Source organism: Pseudochaenichthys georgianus, chromosome 9, assembly GCF_902827115.2.
Source record: "Pseudochaenichthys georgianus chromosome 9, fPseGeo1.2, whole genome shotgun sequence".
Classification (NCBI taxonomy): Eukaryota; Metazoa; Chordata; class Actinopteri; order Perciformes; family Channichthyidae; genus Pseudochaenichthys; species Pseudochaenichthys georgianus.
The window spans coordinates 35,747,618-35,767,180 of record NC_047511.1 but is presented as its reverse complement, the minus strand read 5'-3'; the positions used below and the strand labels follow the sequence as shown (position 1 = coordinate 35,767,180).

Sequence of the window (19,563 nt, the reverse complement as noted above, 5' to 3'; positions counted from 1 at the left end):
TGTCCCCATCCTCACAGAAGCAAGCCCCGCAACGTGCCGCCAACACGGCACCATGACCCCACGCAGCATTCTCATCTGATTGTCATTACTGCTGTCATTTTCTGGCTGCTAACGCCATTGTAACACATAATCACTGATGTTCCGCTGTAACGGTGGTGGACTCATCAGAACAGAGTAGGCGAGCTGACCAATCAGAGCACACTGGGCTCATAGGGAGGGGGGGGGCAGGAGCTCCAACAAGCCGTTTAGGACAGAGAGTGAATACACATACTATACAGAGATGCTGTATGAGAAACCAATGTGAGTTTAGAACATTGAACAGTGTAAATCTATTCTAGTAGACCTCAACAATGGAATTATGATCAGACATTATGGTCTCTATATATTATGTTATTCATTGTACCATTCTGTTCAGCCGTTGCCATTTCTCCGTGGTATTTTTGCAGCAGAAAAGGAAAAGGAATGTGGAAGCAGTCTTTTGTATTTTTATTGTTATCAAGAATTTCCCATTTTGTACGTTCTGAAAATACTTTCCTAGATGTACATGAAGAATCCGATCTTAGATAAAATGCCCATTTTCTCATTTGATTTTCCAAGGCCAGAATTAAATTCAATCTTGTGTCACGTTTAGCACACTAAGCAGAATCTCAACCTCAAACTTTAAATTGTAATACTCAAATCAGCCGTTGACACACATAATCTAAAGGAACACAGGCCAAACATGGTCCCTTGTATATGTCTGCAGACAAAGGGCATGAATATGTATACTCAAGTTATGAGGGCTGTGAAACAGCAGCTGATATGCTAAATTCTTCAAACCTGTCATGAGTAATTTGGCTTTCCACATCGCCCTGGCCTATTTTCTCTCCAAGTCCAGTTCCAGGTCAGTGGTCACAAGTCGGACCTAATTCGGGTAATTTTTCCGATCGGATATAATTTATTATGCTGTTTGGAGCATTCTCCCTCTGTTATCTGAAATGTGTACAGTTGAAAAACAAAAACAGGCTTTGGAAAGATGTTGGCAACAGGAATTATTGCAGTTATTCAATCTATGTTTATGCTCAGGATAAATGTATCAGCTAATTTGATTTAGACTATCAGTATACTGTACTGTACTGTACGGTACGTCTACGCTTTACTATTATTGACTACAATTCATGTTGAGTTGGGATTTTAAACTTTGATTATGTCTTTTGTGTGACATACAGTATATGCCACCAAACAATTCATAATAATAATAATAATTTATTATAGTGCTTTGCAGAGCTCAAAGCACTTTACAAATACAAATTACACACATATCATACATGCAACGGTCATGCACTGTGGACAATACCCACAGACCCAGCGGCTTTCAAACTGGTACATACAGTAGGAGTTGTGTGTTATAACTTTGGTGAAAAGGTTGACTTTTCAATGTTGATTTTTTTAATTAGGTGTCTATTTTGTTTCTAGTATTTTAGTTTGTGTGAAAATCCCTTCTCAAAATGTGTTTTAATGCACAGGGGTTTTTGTGAGTGTTAGTTTAACAGTAGCATGTAGTAGATATATATTCAAAGTATGCATGCACATGTGTATTCACGTATTCTCATTCATAACACTCCGTTCGATGTCTCACTATGGGATGCGCCTCATCGCGGGGGCAAACAGAAGCATCAATCTCATTACGCCAATCCTGATTGGCTGGTGATCTTGACGTCAACGTCAGGGGAAATCACCGCCTATAAGTAGCTTGCGCCACCACGCATGCGTCATTCAAACACCTCTTCTCGCTTCAGAGCACATCTCTACAGTAGCCGGGCAAGCTTCACTGTCCACAGACTGAACCCAAATACCCATTTCGGTCGACGGGTGCTCGCCGGCTACTCTTTCTGCTTCCCAGGAAGACGGTAGTACTAACGCAGTTAGTATTAAAATCGACCTTGCCCTTCTCTTCCCCGGAAAGTAAGGTAAGTCCGATTTTTTTAAGCTAGCAGCACACCTGTTGCTAGCTCGCTCCCTCTCTACCGACACCACGGTAGCGAGGAAGTTTTTTCTTTTCTCTCCTCCACGGAGGGGAAAAGGATTAAAAAGGAGCATACTGTCACACCAGTCAGTATTCTCCGGGAATAAAAGACCCACACTGTCCTTTTCTCCGGATTAAGGACAAGGTGGTTTTATCTTTTCTCCCGTCCCACCTGTCGAGAGCGTGCCCTCTCCACGCCACGAGGCGGCCAAGATGGACGCCCCTCTCCCTCACACCAGAGGAGTCAGGGACTCGGTGGCTCGACTCTGCGGCTGCGGGTTGAAGATATCGGGCACAGACATACACCAGGTCTGTTCGTCCTGCGTCGGGCTGGAACACGCCCGAGGCGCTATCGACAACCCCGGCTCATGCGGACATTGCGTCCGCTTCACTGTTAAGAGCCTCCGTCGACGGTTAGCTCGACAAGCTAGCCTGTCGGAACAGGACCCCCCCATGTCCACGGACCGCCGACCGGCAGTCAGGACACGGGGGCGTCCACCACAGAGAGTGAGCCCCTCTCCGTGTTGGTCTGGGGCTCACCTTCTACCAAAGGTGGGCCCGTCACCAAGCAGGAACCCCTGATTGATTGATTGATTGATTGATTGATTGATTGATTGATTGATTGATTGATTGATGATTGAATGTGTCCTCGCTGTTAACTGCCTACCAAGCGGAGCTCTGCGAGGACCTATCGGGTAACCCGGGGGCAGCCACTCTGGACGAGATGTCAGCGGTCACAGACATTTGTCTCCGTGTCCAACGCTGCGCCGTCCAGGCCACGGGCAAGGTAATGGGGATCATGGTGGTGCAGGAAAGAGCGAGATGGCTCAACCTCACCACTCTCCCAGACCGGGAAAAGGAGGATGTGCTGGATATGCCCATCGTTCCCGAGGGAATTGTTGGCTCCGCTCTCGCCTCCATGCAAAGGAGGTGTGAGACGAAGAAGAGGGAGGACGAGGCACTCCACCTCTGCCTCCCTCGAAGGGTCCAGCCGCTGCTCTCGCAGCAGCAGTCCTCTGCCCAAGCTGCCTTCCGGCTGCCTTCCGGCTGCAGCTCAGGCTCAGCCAACCCAGAATTTCGGCCAGCAGTCGAGGAAGAAGAAGCGAGCGGTGTGACAGCCCCTCCTTCTCCCCTCCGTGAATGTGTTCCCGCCGCCTCGAGAGATGCCTAAACACCATCCTCAAATCCGCACAAACACATGTCACATGCTGATTGATTCCTCTGTCATAAAACATTTGCCGCTGACGCATCCAGGCTTCAGGCCGAGGGCGCAGCTCAAAAAAATGAAAAGAAAATCAATAAAACCAAGAAACAGCCCGTCAATATTCCGCCTTTTGAGAGATGCCGTAGCTGCTCTCAAAAGGCGGAATATTGACGGGTCTGTGAAGGCACAGACGTTGGGGTCGTAAGGGCTCCACCGTCACACGCATGATATTGCTGCATGCCATGTGGACTTTGAGGGTAAGACGGCTAGCCAACATCCTTTGGTTTGCCGTTTTATGAAGGGAGCTCGCAGGCTCCTCCCTGTCTCCAGGTCGCTGGTGCCCTTATGGGACCTGGCAGTGGTTTTAAATGGGCTCAGAATGACCCCATTTGAACCCCTGGAAGGAGCTGACATGAAACATCTGTCACTCAAGACAGTGCTGTTACTGGCCCTGGCATCCGCCAAGCGGGTCAGTGATATCCATGCACTGTCTGTACATCCCTCATGCACTCAGTTCGCCCCAGGGCAAACGAGAGTGTTGTTGAAACCCAACCCTGCCTTTACACCAAAGGTGGTTGGTTCGTGTACCCCAATTGACATTGAGGCATTTCCTCCGCAGCTGGTTTCCTCCGGGGAGCAGCAGCAGGATCTGTTGTGTCCAGTCCGGGCTTTACACACATATATGGACAGATCAAAAGAGCTTCGTCTTAATGACCAACTCTTCGTGTCCTGGGCTAACCCTCACAAGGGTAAGCCTGTTACTAAGCAACGGCTCTCCCACTGGATCGTGGAGGCGATTGCTTTGGCCTATACGAGTCAGAATCTGCAAGCACCTTCGGGTCTGCGGGCTCACTCGACTCGGGGCCTGGCTACATCCTGGGCTTTGTTCAAGGGTGTTTCCATCCAAGACATCTGTGCAGCGGCGAGCTGGTCCTCGCCACTCACTTTTGTCCGCTTTTACAGGCTAGACGTCTCCGCTCCAAGCATGGCCCGAGCAGTGCTGGGCACCTTGTTGAGTCGGGACTCTACCTGTTAAATTCTGGTTGATCGGGGATTTTCGAGATAGGCTCGTCTGGCAATACGGGAGCTACAATATCCCATAGTGAGACATCGAACGGAGTGTTATGAATGATAACTATAGGTTACTTACGTAACCCCAGTGTCAGAGTAACATGAAGTGAGATGTCTCACCAGACGGCCCTCCTTGCTATGGCAAGCTACTTATAGGGGGTGATTTCCCCTGACGCTGACATCAAGATCACCAGCCAATCAAGATTGGCGTAATGAGATTGATGCTTCCGTTTGCTCCGCGATGAGGCGCATCCCATAGTGAGACATCTCACTTCATGTTACTCTGAGAACTGGGGTTACGTAAGTAATAGTTTTTGTGAGTGTTAGTTTAACAGTAGCATGTAGTAGATATATATGTATGCATGCACATGTGTATTCACGACGTGTTTACGCTACTATTTTCTGACTGACTAAAGTCTGAGATTACACTAAGCTTTTAGCATTCCAACAACAAACTGTTTTCATTTTCTGGGTATTATGTCTCATCTAAACAAATTATTCTTGGTTTAACCCATTTGATCTCGAATAAACCAGCATAGATTAATATCAATGAAAGAATTATAGACAACGAGAATTAGATGCTAAGGATTCACTTAGAGTAGTGTGTCTGTATTCTGTTGCAGTACTACGTAAGTGACATTTTAATTATATCACTGATGAAGATAAATCAGGTCTGTGTTTAATATTGTCCTCTGTGGTCTTGCTTTTGTAATAAAACTCTTGTTGCATTAGTTATTTCAGTAATGAGATGCAGTATTCCTCAATATCAAATATAGTCTCTAAGGAAAGGAAAGGAACTGTCTATATGATAATTCACAGACCTTAACTTTACTACCTATTACAAACACTAAGAGCTGCGAAAAAAAACAGTTGATGTGTTCATAGGGAAATTAATACATTACGTTTAGACTGAAGCTAATGGCATGTATTTAAGGATGCAATGCAGTCTACTTCAGATAAAAGACCGTTTTGAAATGGATGTATATTAACAATACTCTTAATGGATGGTTAATGGATTATAAAGTAAAAGCTTCATATACAATCAGAGATTTTCAAAAGCAGTCATACTGTATGAATTACCTTCCACAAAACACTCCGGTATTCACAAAAGGCAATCAAGTGAAAGCAATCATGGGACTGAATTGGAATTTGATATTCTCAAAACAATCTCAAAACTCTGCAGCAGATAAATGCAAGATATTTCTTATGAGTCCCACCGTTTACAGAGGTTTCAAAAGACCTGCCTTTCGAACTGAAATACCTAATGATATAATCATCAGTGCTGCTGACCAGGCATGATCAATCAGCGAGGCCACACAAGTATCAGAGTCAGTGGTAATGAAGGTAAGATGGGGGCATGGCCAAGATTTAGAAAATACAAGGGCTTTCACCCTCCCTCTCAGACCCACAAACATACACAAACGACGGGAAACCACATTTCCAAGCATACTAAATTCCAACCTGCTGAAGTTGGTTCCTCACCATCTGCTGCTGTTGAGAGACAGAGAAAAGAGACAAAGAGAGATAAAATATGTTAGTGTTTCACAATAATGTCACAGTATTCAGTGCGTCAGCTGCATTCAACAGTGCAGTTTCAACATATAAATATATAATGTCTTGCGTTGTGCACAACCATATGTGCAGTAAGATTGTACATGTAATCCAAGGGCCAGACACACCTGCTACCTGTAGGGTAGAACATTCTGCCAAGACAAATACTCCAGACTGCTAACATGAAGCGCAGCCTGGCACTTTGTCATAGCCCATCCCCCATTTATACAATTCTACAACGCTATGCCCTGATTGGTGGCCTTTGACTAATGTGTGTTCATCATTCTGGACCAGTGTAGGATTAGCCCCTGTGGCATACATACTTGTGCTCTGCATCCCGGGTTCCTAAACCCTAGTCTAGCTCTATGGCTGAGTTTCTGCCCATCTGGCGTCATTACCGCAGCTCTCAATCTCCATCATATCTTATAAAATTGCTCCTCAAATGGGCCTGGAAGTTGGACACAGCAATAAAGGCAAATGACCAAGGGCATCAGATGCATGGGATGACAAATAACAATTTGCCATTTTTGTTAATCAAGAGATGTGTCACAAGATGAACCAATTCCCTTGGATGTGTTTGGTAGATGATGTATTGGGATGTGAAGCATGTCTATTGCAGAGTCTAATGATACTGCTGCCCACCGATGAGCATGCTAGCTTGATTAAAGTATGATTCAATGTCATGTACATGTTTTCATTCTAAGCATTGCATACTAATTGGGTATTAACATAATAAGGAGAGGATTAAGGCCATATAGATCATGAGGCAGACAGGGAGACAGTTATTGATGCCAGTATGTCAAACAACTGCAAATGCATCCAAACGTATTTTAAAAAACTAATCATGTCTGATTTCCAATAATAAAACAGTGAAACGTGCAAAAAGCAGTTTCATATCAACTCCAAAAACATCAGTGCTCCGTCACTTTGAATTCCCCGTGGTGTCTTTGATCGGAAAATAAAATCACTTCACAAAGTGCTCTCATAGGGCTTTAAAAATGTAATATTGCCAATCTTATTTAATGTGCTAACTTATGGTTCTGTTTTAACTGCATCTACTAAATGTCTAGCAAGACAAGCTGAGTTGACTGTTTTGACAAAGTTAGGACACCCCTGAACCAAATTATTTCAAATAAGACAGCAGTCGTGAATCATTCCTCAGCAGCTGCAATATGAAGGGGAAATATATTCACTTAGACACCACTGTGATACACAGTATTAGAGAGTGGATCGCAGCCTCTAACACTTCTTCAACTGTGAGAAAAAACCCAAACTGAAGTCAAAAGGAGCCAAGGACTTTCCCAACCTCTCATCTGGCAGTGGATGGTCCGCTTTGTGTTTTCCCATGCACATTGGCCAAAGTAATCACAAAACCAAGCACATTCCACGCTTCACTTAGTGTGGTTTTCTCTCTGCCATCTCCTCTGCTCTCTTACCATAGGGGTCAAGACACACAGAGCCCACAGACACACACGGTATATAGTTTACACACATAATAACATTCTCAAAGAGAAAAACATGCCTCTGAGTGCAGACAACTGTTCACACCCACACAAAAATACACATGCTGAGAAGATACAGTCATAACAGTTAGTTTTTCTTTGTTGTATGTGTTGATGTGGTGAACCATAAGAAACATTGAGCTTTAGTTGTGCACCACACTGTGCTGGAAACATGCATGTCTTCAATTGTTGGGAGTCAACACATCACACAAATGAATTTATTGTTGTCTGACATGAGAAAATGTACTACCCATTTAATTAATAGTTAAGAAGATGAGAAGACCGTTTCCAAAAAAATTAAACATCACTCTTGTAAGTACTCAGTCGGTTGCCATTAGAGGGTAAATGTCTCAGTAGTGCAGACATAGTGGCTAAATCTGACAAACAAGAGATGTGCAGGCAAACTGGATGTTTGCTTGTTTTCACTTTGCTGAACAATTTGTCTTGCAAAGGCGTACAAGCAGAGATAATGTGACAATGTTAGAGCAATACCTTATACTGTAAGCGGAAAGGCATGGTGGGTCCGACCCTGATGTTGAAACCAGACACATCTGATGGGATTACTTATAATGTTGTGTTGCAAAGCCACGAAAGAACAAGAACAAAATATCACATATAGTAACTCACTACGAAGAATAGGAGAGTGGTTCTATTTCGTCCCTACTGACCGCCAGAGGCGGTGCTTTAGCACTGGATATGTCCATCGCGCGCATGCGCAGCTCGAGTACCAATAACAACAAAGTCACCTGTGACCCGACTCTCTGCAAACAGCTGGCTGCGTGTAGCTTCGCGACTCATCCAGTCGGGGCCGCGGGATTACCCGTCCTCCAGGAGCTGCGGCTGGCTGCAGAGAGACTTCGTTCGGACAGGTTGGTGTCGGCTTGGTTGGCGACGGCAGTGTTTCTACTCCCTCTCCCAGCCTAGTTGTCCTGATTTCTGTCTGTTTGCTGAGTCTTTTGGTGACGGAGGTGTTTTCGCTCCCTCTCCCAGGAGTATTGCTGTGCTTTTGTACTGTTTTGGCCGCGGCGCTGGGCCAAACTTCATTAGCATTGAGCTAAACCTCATTAGCATTGAGCTAAACTTCATTAGCATTGAGCTAAACTTCATTAGCATTGAGCTAAACTTCATTAGCATTGAGCTAAACTTCATTGGCATTGAGCTGTACTGGCTAGTTAGCAGTAGCGGCTGCAGCCACTCGGCTGACGCCGGGTTGAGCACCGGAGTTTCCCGTGCCGTTCTTTTTCTTTAGCTACAGCTGGCATTCGCCTTTGATTTAACGCTAAAGTTGCCGTGTTTATACTGTTAAACAAGTAGCTGGTGAAGTCTGTGTTCCCACACCCGCTCTCGGTTACGCTGCATCTGGCGTTTGTCTTCAGTTTAACCAGTGAAGGCAGTGTTTGCGCCCCCGCTCCTGGTAGGCGCTAAACGGCCTGGTTTTTTCCGTTAAGCAGGTAGCTGGTGAAGGCTGTGTTCCCGCACCCGCTCCCGGTTACGCTGCGTCTGGCATTCGTCTGTAAATTAACCAGTGAAGGCAGTGTTCTCGCCCCCGCTCCTGGTAGACGCTAACTGCCTTGTGTTTTGGTTTAAGCAGGTAGCTGGTGAAGACTGTGTTCCCGCACCCGCTCCCGGTTACGCTGCATCTGGCACTCGCCTCGAGCTCAGCCAGGGAAGGGCAGGTAGCTGGTGAAGGCTGTGTTCCCGCACCCGCTCCCGGCTTCTCTGCATCTGGCTACCTACAGAATGGCTCATTCATGTAGCGCCTGTATGGCTTCTCTCGAGCCCGAGGACGGCCACGACTGTTGCCCCTCTTGCTTCGGCCTCGAGCATCTAAGGGAAGCTCTCACAGTAGGGGCCTGCATGAACTGTAGCTGCATGCCCCGGGCACTCAGAGTGGCTAGAATCACTGAGGTGGAACGTCTGGTGGCAGCCAACGGACACCTCTCTTGGTCACATCCTCCCCCAGATCAGTTCGACCGTCCCTGGCGACTTGAGGGAGCGATGGCCATGGGTGCACCCCCCAATAAGAGGACTAGGAACAGGCTGTCCTCTAAAGTGGATCAGCTAGCTACCGACATGGACACGATGAAGTCGCTCCTCGTGGCCCTTCAGCCGGGGCCCGGTATAGGGGCTGCTAGCGGGCCGCCTGCCCCTCCTTCGGTTGCTGCCCCTCCTTCGGTTGCCGCCCCTCCTTCGGTTGCCGCACCTCTGTATGAGGATGCCTTGTCGCTAGCGGCTTCGGCTAACCTCTTCAATGAAGAGACGGAGGACGAGGTCCCGCTCGAGGAGTTTTCCCTCTCCTCTGCTCAGGGGTCTCTGCAGGACGGGGAGGACGGCTCCATGGCGGCCATCATTCGTACAGCCTTGGCGCACCTGCAGATTCCGGTTCCGCAGGCCAACTTGGCTCCGGCTAGTGCCTTCTTTAGGCGTAACCCAGCCCGTGTCCCCCTCACCGTTCCTCCTTCAGAGGAGTACCTGAGGGAGCTCCAGGCATGCTGGAGGGATACCAGGGCCTTTAGCCGCACTGGTTCCGATGCCCGGACCTTGGCTGCCATGCAGGACCCGGCGAGGGTGGGGCTGGGTGGCATGCCACCCATTGAGCCTGCCATCGCCTCCCTGATTCTGGCTCCTGACGAGGCTTTAAGGCCTGAGGTCAGGTGCCCTCAGCCTCAGTGCAGGGTCACGGATGGGCTGCTCTGTAGGGCCTACGACGCAGCGGCACGCATGGGTCGTATCGGGAACTCCCTCTCCCATCTAATGCTGGCCGTCTCCGCCTCGCTGCAGCAGGCTCCGGCCGAGCCTTCTTTGCTGGGCCTCAGCGATGCATCACTGCAGGCCTTTGCCCTAATGACTAGGGAATTGGGACGGGTTATGTCTTTTCTGGTACAGACTCGTCGCCAGGTTTGGCTGGCCCAGTCACCACTAACGGAGACATGTAGGAGAGTCCTACGTAGCGTGCCAGTCGAGCCAGGGGAGCTGTTTGGGTCAGCTGCCCTGGAGACACTGGAGCGCGCTGCCCAAGCGAGGCAGACCAGGCAGCAGCTCTCGGGTCTTCGCAGTCCCGCGGCCGCTCCCGGCAGGCCCAGGGGCCGCTCTAGCAGCCGCGCTCAGCCACCGGCTTACTGGGGTGGTCGGCAGAGTTCCCAGCGGCCCACTCAACCGGCCAATGACTTTCGTGCCCCAGGTCGCCTGGCTTCCAGGCGGCCTCGCGCTTCAGAGCCTTACCGGCGCCCCCCGAGGGGCTCCAGGGGCCGGGGGGCTAGGCCCTGAAGTCCCGGGGCCGGTCATCGGCTGTTTTTCCCAGCAGCAGCTCAGCTACTGGGCTGCCTGTATTTCCGACCCCTGGGTGGTTTCCACACTAACCCAGGGCTACGAGTTGCAGTTCCGACGCCGGCCCCTAGCCTTCGGCCGGGTCAGAATGACAGTTGTCAAGGACCCGGCGAAGGCCTTAGCGCTAGCCCAAGAGTTGTCCGTCCTCTTGGCCAAAGGCACAATCGAGCCAGTGGACCCCCTGCGTCAGGGCGGGGGGTTCTACTCGGCGTACTTTCTTGTGAGCAAGAAAGTTGGCGGATTCCGTCCAGTTTTGGACCTCAGAGGAATCAACAGATTCCTGAGGGTACTACCCTTCCATATGCTAACCACAGCAGACACCCTTCGTGTTGTCACACAGGGGGAGTGGTTCACAACCGTGGACTTGAGGGACGCCTACTTCCACGTGCCAATTGCACCCCATCACCGGAAGTTCTTGAGGTTCGCCTTTCAGGGTCGACATTATCAGTTTCGGGTGCTTCCCTTTGGTCTCTCCCTCTCCCCAAGGGTGTTCACCAGGGTTGTTGCGGCAGCGCTCGCTCCCCTGCAGGCACAGGGCATGAAGGTCCTGCCATACCTGGACGACTGGCTGGTTTGCGCGCCGTCCCGGGCCCAAGGGGCCCAGGATACGGCGCGCCTCTCATCCCACGTTGCCCGATTGGGCCTGACAGTGAACACCGGGAAGAGTTGCCTGGACCCTTCCCAGCAGGTCACTTATCTGGGGATGGTCCTAGATTCGGTCACCATGAGGGCCTACTTGACACCTCGTCGTGTGGACGACATTTCCCACCATCTTCGCATCTTCAGACTAGGCAAGAGGGTGCCTTACATACAGTTCCTCCGGCTCTTAGGCAGACTGACAGCTGCCTCAGCCGTCGTGCCCTTGGGCCTGTTGTCACTGCGCCCCATGCAGATGTGGCTGAACAGCCGTCACTTGGACGCCAAGCGGCACAGGCACAAGAGAGTCAGGGTGTCTCAGCGGTGCCTCCACTCTATGTCCCGCTGGAGGGACAGGGCCTATCTCCTGAGGGGTGTGCCCATGGGCACCATCCCATCCCGCCGGGAGACTGTCACTGTGGATGCGTGTCTCTCGGGGTGGGGTGCGGTGTGGCAGGGCAGGACCGTGCAGGGTCAGTGGTCTGCCCAGGAAGGTGCACGCCATATCAATGTGCTGGAGCTTCGGGCGGTGTTGCTCGCACTCATGCACTTTTTACCCCAACTGGCGGGCAGGCATGTGCTCGTTCGTTCGGACAACATGTCCGCAGTTGCCCAAATCAACCGGCACACACGGCATCTATTGCACGTCTGTCCGTCCTGGGAGAGGGATCCCTCCTCTGTTGCTCTCCCTGAGGTTTCTCCCATTTTTCCCTTTAAACTGGGTTTTCTTTGGAAGTTTTTCCTTGTACGATGTGAGGGTCTAAGGACAGAGGGTGTCGTATTGTCATACTGATATTCTGTACACACTGTGAAGACCACTGAGACAAATGTAACATTTGTGATATTGGGCTATATAAATAAACATTGATTGATTGATTGATTGATCAACCACCAGGGGGGCGCCAGGTCCGCACAGCTGCTCCGCGTTTCGCAGAGCCTCTTGCCTTGGGCGCTCCCCCGCCTCACCAGTCTGCGGGCAGTTTTTCTGCCAGGGGACCTGAATCAGGTCGCAGATTTCCTCTCATGGCGCAAGCCTCCACCGGGGGAGTGGAGGCTTCACCCGGAGGTGGTGGAGATAATTTGGAGCCTCTTCGGCGGGGCCGAGGTGGACCTCTTTGCCTCGGAAGAGTCGAGGCACTGCCCCCTCTGGTTCTCCTGGTCGGAGGTGACCAGCCCATTGGGTCAGGATGCCCTGGCGCACGACTGGCCGGACACTCTCCTGTATGCCTTCCCGCCGTTGCCTCTGATACTTCAGACGCTTCAGAGGGTCCTTACCCAGGGGCACAGGCTCCTTCTAGTCGCCCCCCGCTGGCCGGGGAGAGTCTGGTTCCCACTGCTACGCAGTCTCTGCGGCAGCCCACCGTGGCGTCTCCCCGACAGGAAGGACCTTCTGTCACAGCTCAAGGGTCAGATCTGGCATCCCGACCCTCACCGCCTTCAGCTCTGGGTTTGGCCTCTGCAGGGCCCAACCCACTGTTGAGCGGTGTCACGGCATCTGTCAGGGAAACTATCCTGAATGCCAGAGCTTCATCCACTCGGGCACAGTATGAGTGCAAATGGAGGCTCTTCTCCCACTGGTGTGTGAGTAAGGCTGAGAATCCGGGACATTGCTCCGTGGCCACCATTTTAGAGTTTCTGCAGTCCCTTCTGGATAGTGGACGTTCTCACTCCACTTTGAAGGTGTATATGGCTGCTATCTCTGCCCGACATGTCGGAGTCGATGGCGCCACAGTGGGGCGCCACAGGTTGGTGTCCCTCTTTCTAAGAGGGGCTCTACGGCAGCGCCCCCCTAGCACCCCAAGGGCCCCGGCTTGGGACCTGCCCCTAGTGTTGGATGCCCTATCATCTCCTCCCTTCGAACCCTTGGCCCAGGTCGGGCTTAAATGGCTGTCCCTGAAGGCAGCATTTCTGCTTGCCATAACCTCAGGGAAGCGAGTCGGAGAGTTTCATGCCCTCTCCGTAAGCAGTACATGCCTGAGGTGGAACTCCGATGGCTCGGGTGTCACCCTCTGGCCGAATGTGGCGTTCTTGCCCAAGGTGCTTCCACTAGCCCACTCCAATCGGCCTATCCAGCTGGCACGCTTTAACATTCCACAGGAGAACGGCACACCTGAGTTGCTGTGCCCTGTGCGTGCCCTGAGGGCGTATATTGATGCTACGGCCTGTATACGACAGTCAGAGCAGCTCTTCGTTTGCCATGACGGCACTAGGAAGGGTCGTGCTCTCTCGAAGCAGCGGCTGTCCCACTGGGTGGTGGATACCATCACATGTGCCTATGGGGCCAGTGGCCGCCCCCCGCCATCAGGGGCCAGATGCCACTCTACAAGAGGCGTCTCAACATTGTGGGCTGCCCTAAGAGGGGTGCCCCTGGAGACCATCTGCGCCGCGGCGTCATGGGCGTCTTCTGGCACATTCTCCAGGTTCTACCGGGTCAATGTCGCCACTCCTCACCCCCTGGGGGTGGTCTTGTGGCCAAGCTCCGCTGCTTCCAACTAGGTGAGTAAGTGCTTGGATTCTTCATGACATGGTTGGTATAGGTCATCCAGTGCTAAAGCACCGCCTCTGGCGGTCAGTAGGGACGAAATAGAACGATAGTTACGGCTGTAACTACGGTTCTATGAGTCCCGGATGACCGCCAGAGTTTCCTGTCACTCAGAATTCTTGTGTGCTCGCGAGAAGATTCTGGGAACAGATCCTCTGTCGACACCGGCTGATGTAGCCGGTGTCACGTGGGTCACAGGTGACTTTGTTGTTATTGGTACTCGAGCTGCGCATGCGCGCGATGGACATATCCAGTGCTAAAGCACCGCCTCTGGCGGTCATCCGGGACTCATAGAACCGTAGTTACAGCCGTAACTATCGTTATATGCTGTACACCCAATGAAAAGACAAAGAAACCTTCAAATCTAACATCTTTTAATTTCCCTTCCCATAAAACTGGTCATCAAAGCAAAACCAGCACATTTTCCTCAGCAGTACGGCTATAAACAGATCTATAATGAATCCTGAAAAAAATGATGATTTACCACTTGGGTGTACTTGCCTTATACTGTATAAGAAAAACTGCTGTAACATAAACCCTAACATTACGTAGTCAGTTCAGTTTAATGTCCATCATCAAAATGTTGCGAAAACCAAGCCCCATCGACACATATAAAATGTAAGCATAGTACCTAACATTATACCTTCCTTCTCTACATTATAAAAACTAAACCATTAAAATGACAAATGAGTTTGATTAACTGAATATGTCACATGCAATTTCTACAGGAGTGCATGGTCTCTTAGAGGTGCCGTAAGTGTGAGAAAATGAATAGACCAATGTTATCAAGACTGATAGATATATTCAGTAGATAAAGACACAGACAGCGAAGGGCATTACCTAACATATTGTCCCATTTCATACAACAAATACTTGGCACATTGATGCATCTTGAGACTGCACCAATACATTTGTAAAACATAGAGGGATCTGGATGACATGACTTATTTAAATGGCCCTTCCTCCTTCCCAGAAGAAGGTCCTCTCGGTTTCACGAGGAGCCGCCATCGTGTTATATATTGGTTCAAACTGACAGACAGCTGCAAGGCAGTAATAACCATCCATAATCTAAATGGGAAGCAGCCAGCCTGTCCAGCATGGGGCTGCTGTGACCTCAAGGTGTTCAGTGTAGATAGAGGGCCGCTGCACAGAACATACATACACAGATATACAGACAGATGTACCATGACAGGTTTGTGATGTAGGAAAAGTGTTTGTGTAATATTTAATTTTGCTCCTTTCATTCATCATTGGCAGAAGCTTTGACTTTGTCTCTATTGTGGCTGACTGGGTATGCCTTTTAATAGCAATCTTTACGTGTACGCACACTCACACCCAATCACACAGTATGCATGATATCAAAAACACAATATGGGTAAATAGTGTATAAAACCAACATATATATATATATATATATATAATATATATATATGATACCAATAGAATCTTGCATCTCCTTTTCCCCTATAGTGACCTTGTGAGTCATTTATGAAACCTATTAATCGAAACATAAAATGCTGAACATTTGAATGATTCATGCACTTGTGCAACCTCATTCTATTCAATACAATAATGGAACAATATGGTACGAGTCTAAATAAATTGCACAGAAGGGAGACAGGCTTGTTGCTAAGGTTGATGACACACACCACGGTATATATATATATATATAGCTATAAAACGTCATCATTCGTATAGTAAAGGCTATGCGGTCAAATAGGCCTGCATGTTTACCAGTGAAATTATTGTTATTAAAAATAAACCTTTACCAAACTCCATGACCCAAGTTTCAATTGAACAAGGAACCTTTCGCACAATCCTCCCTTGGTGTTGTATAAAAGCGGCACACTGCAATACTTGAATGTGTTGAATGCAGAGTACATGTCACCGTGTGAGCAGAGCTGTGTGTGTGATGATTAAATCGTTTTTCATTTGAATTATACATTTCCAAAGTGATTAAAAACAGATTTGCTCAGGTTTCTTATATTTTTGATGTAATACAAATGAAGGCAAGGAAGAGTCCTCCTCCCTACATCCAAACATACAGCATGTGCTGTACAGTATGGCATTTTGAGTGAATGGCAAGATTGATTGTAATGCATCACCAATGGTTTCAGAGATGTCAACCGGTCCATGTGATATGTGTTTGCATACGATGCCAAGAAGAACAAGGTTGGCTTGAAATGAATTGGTGTGAAATGCATTTGGATCACCTCTGATGAACCATGTGAGATCATGTGACATTCAGAAATGGTATTGGAGAGTAAAGAGAGAAACACCCTAAAACCACAGAAAGGAGTGTTGTAGATCAGCATAAGGTCAGTCATGTAAAACAATGATGGACTTCACTGCATCACACAAGTCAAAGAACAATAAATAATCAAATGTTACAACAAAAGCTGTAATAAAAGAACATGTTTGGTTCTGTGGGAAAGATTCACAATAAAGTGTTTCATCTGGTCTGTGGTTGTGTTAAGTGTCTTTGTCTTTGATGAAGCCATCTTACTTTTCAACAGGCGAAAGCCCCACTTCAATTCGTGACAGCTGTGAGTGCAAAAAGTTAATATCGACAAGAATGCGCTACTTTCTTCTCTTACCAACATCACTTGAGGGGACACAATAGTGATGACATGCAGGAGTTAGTGTGAACACTGTTTGTATCGTGGAGTTTTATTACATTTTCATTAAATAATAATAATAATAGATTTAATTTGTTAGCGCTTTTACAGGTGCTCAAAGACGCTTTACAGATATAGTGATTAAAGAGACAAATAGGTAGAATACCAATAGGTAGAATACCAAGTAATATTTGCCATTAGGTGCAAGATGAAGAGGTTGTTATACATTTACATTGTTGTGAGTGGGATGAGGCTGCATTAAATCTATTTTGTTCTACTTTAAACTGTGTTGTTTCCTTAGCATTAGCATTAACCCCATAACCCTGTAAGGCTTTCGTAATAAATATGAAAGTGTTGTTTTGATGTATCCACATTTGTCCGGGTGAGAGGTCAACACAATGATTGCAATAATTGTGTTTATGATAGCATCCATTACACAGTCGTGGGAGCCAGCGACTGTTTCATGATGTTGTGTTTGATTGCATTGACCTGGTGGATGTTTTGTACACAGGGAAGGTTATGGAGAAAGTTTGTACTAATGTTTGATTCATTAGAATGGTTTTCTTTTTTTCTAAACTAGCATTGTGCTGTATAATGTATGAGTGATTGCCGACAACATTTACATGTAATGACGTGATTGTTAAATGTAATTTTAATGATATAATGAGCACATGAGTACATTAACATCTAAACCTGTTTGTACTGTATAGCCAGATTTAGGTTATCAGCTGTGATGTAAAAACAAAAAATCCCAACATTAATGACTGGACAGAGGTCAAAGCTAAATCTGATATGATGGCTCCACAAAGCTGATTACTGTAACCCTTATGGTCAGTCGACCCATGACTTTGTCAAAAGCAATCCAGGTAATGGATCGTATTTCCATTTAGCGGTGTAGCATCAATAGTGACAGTCAGCTGTCACTGCTGATGCTGGCAGCCCAGACGCCGCTCGCTGGGGCTGACAAATCCTGTTTGCTTCTGCAAGTGTCTCATTTTGTGAGTCTCAAGCAGCAAAACTTTTGTTACGAGTTTTCATGTTTCTTTCTCTCATTTGGCGGTGAGTATGAGACATGAGCTGTTTTAATCATGATAGCGAGAAAAAGAGAGAATCCATAAAATTAGCACACAAACGGGTTTAATTTGCCACAGGACTGCATTTTATTACTGCATGACTCAAGTTGCAATTTAAAAGGTTCCATGTGTTTCCAGCCATAAATGAGCAGCACTGTCACAAACTACTTGCCATGGCAGATGCAGAATAAACTTGCCATAAAGTGTTATAGAGCAGTTAAAATGGTAATTCTAGAGAGTAAGAATTTTCATTTATGCAAGTGTCACAGTTGAGCACGTCAGCATTTATAGTCCCTGAGTTTTAATAACACACACATAACATGCCATATTTGGGAAAGAATGAAAATAAAGTTTTGTCTTTATTGTTTAAAAGAAATTTAAATAAATCATTCCAGCTAGCAATAACAACTGCTGTATATCAAATCATTTTTGCTTGTTTTGAAAGAAAACAGAATAAAGTCTAAAGTGGTTTGCTGCAAATGAGGAATAAGTTAGCTGTGCTGTGGCACATATGGCAATCTGCGTATGCACTACAGATATCACCTTTCCTTGTACCCCCTACCCACACACATACATAATCATTCTCGAACCACCAGCAGATGCTTATTGCACATATATCTTCCACATAACATCACCCTGTGTTTGTTCCATCATAGCGGTGCTTATTAACATTAAATAATCTTTCTATGGAGTGGGTGGCTTACTGTGAAATGACTCAGAGACACAATACCAACAATAATTAGGGAGGCATTGTTGATGTTCTTCCAACTAATGACAAGGAAGTGCAGTCCCTTTATATCAAGCGGAATGGCAAACACTATCTCTCTCCAAGTAAATAACCCATCCATCCTCATTTTACATTTTTGTCAGTGGAGCAGGAGTTCAGGGTAAGCCCTCCATTAACGAGTGGCTCTTTGACATGTGGTTTAGTAAGAAAAGAGAAAAAAAACACCACACTCCAGGAGGAGACGAGGGATTTCTTCCTCCGTACAGCTCATCTCAGCTCCTAGAGGTTTTACATGCCATTTCAACATGGTTATCATAAGCTATATGATGACATGAAAGTAGTGATATTTTTGAAAAACAGGATAGCTGTATGGTTCACAATGTACAGAATAATACATTCGCTTTATAGCTGTACTTCCCAATGTAGTGGTAAAGGCAGCTGTAATTAACTGTAGCACAGCCAGCCCAATGGAGTGCAATCTACACTGGAGGATATCTTAAAACATCCCAAACTATGTGTCATAATTTAACAGGAGGTAAATAAAACAAACAAGACAAATGAGTCCTCTCCTTTCTACGGAAGCCCTGATGCGCAAGGTGGAAAACAAAAACAAAACTGTTTAAAATCCATAACATCACAGATTGCACAATGCATGTGATTTCTTATGGATAGGATGTTCAGTCCAATAGAGCACCAAATTGCTATTCCAAGCATAACATAAAGAAAGGAATCCTTTCGATCTGACTGTTTACAGGGAAGAGCTTTTGTAATGTGGTCAATACGGAGTGCAGGCAACATGTCAAAGGCCCGATTCATACTGTGTTTCTGACACATAATCAATATGTTTTTCTGAAGTCTGATGTGAAAACAAACTGACAGCAAAATAATATGTTTTCAATAGAGCCAAGTTCAATATTGATTGTCCATACCCTTTAGGAGGGTACCGCAACAATAACAGAAATGTACAAAATTGTCCAGACAATTGTCAATGAAGTGCAATCCCTGAAGCTGGTAATTTGAGTTGTGTAATTTGATCGATTCCTAAGTCAACAGATAGAAAACACGAGCATGTTGCAAGCCATCCAGCCAGAAAACACAACCATTCATTTACAGATTAATTGTTGCTATTTTTCCAGAAATAATTCCAAACTGAATATCGGTAGCTGAACTGTTTAATGAGCAACCAGATGCCTTGGCGAGGGGCTGATATGCATGGCAAGTGTTCCTTTTCAGCAGAGATACTGTTTCTAAGGCAGGCTTTTCCACATTTCCCTTTTTTGCTCCGTCTCAAAAAATACAGTTAAAAA

The 19,563-nt window shown here is 47.1% G+C and overlaps 1 protein-coding gene across 2 annotated transcripts in view; it reads right to left on the bottom strand.

Moving 5' to 3' along the window:
• Positions 1-19,563, bottom strand: part of edil3a (EGF-like repeats and discoidin I-like domains 3a) — a 136,153-nt gene that overhangs the window by 94,899 nt on the left and 21,691 nt on the right. Inside the window, exon 2 of one of the 2 annotated variants that reach the window (XM_034091213.1) lies at positions 5,742-5,771. In XM_034091213.1, the coding sequence (XP_033947104.1) occupies positions 5,742-5,771 (30 nt within the window). The remainder of the gene's footprint in view (positions 1-5,741; positions 5,772-19,563) is intronic. The other variant, XM_034091214.1, reaches the window with a different exon arrangement.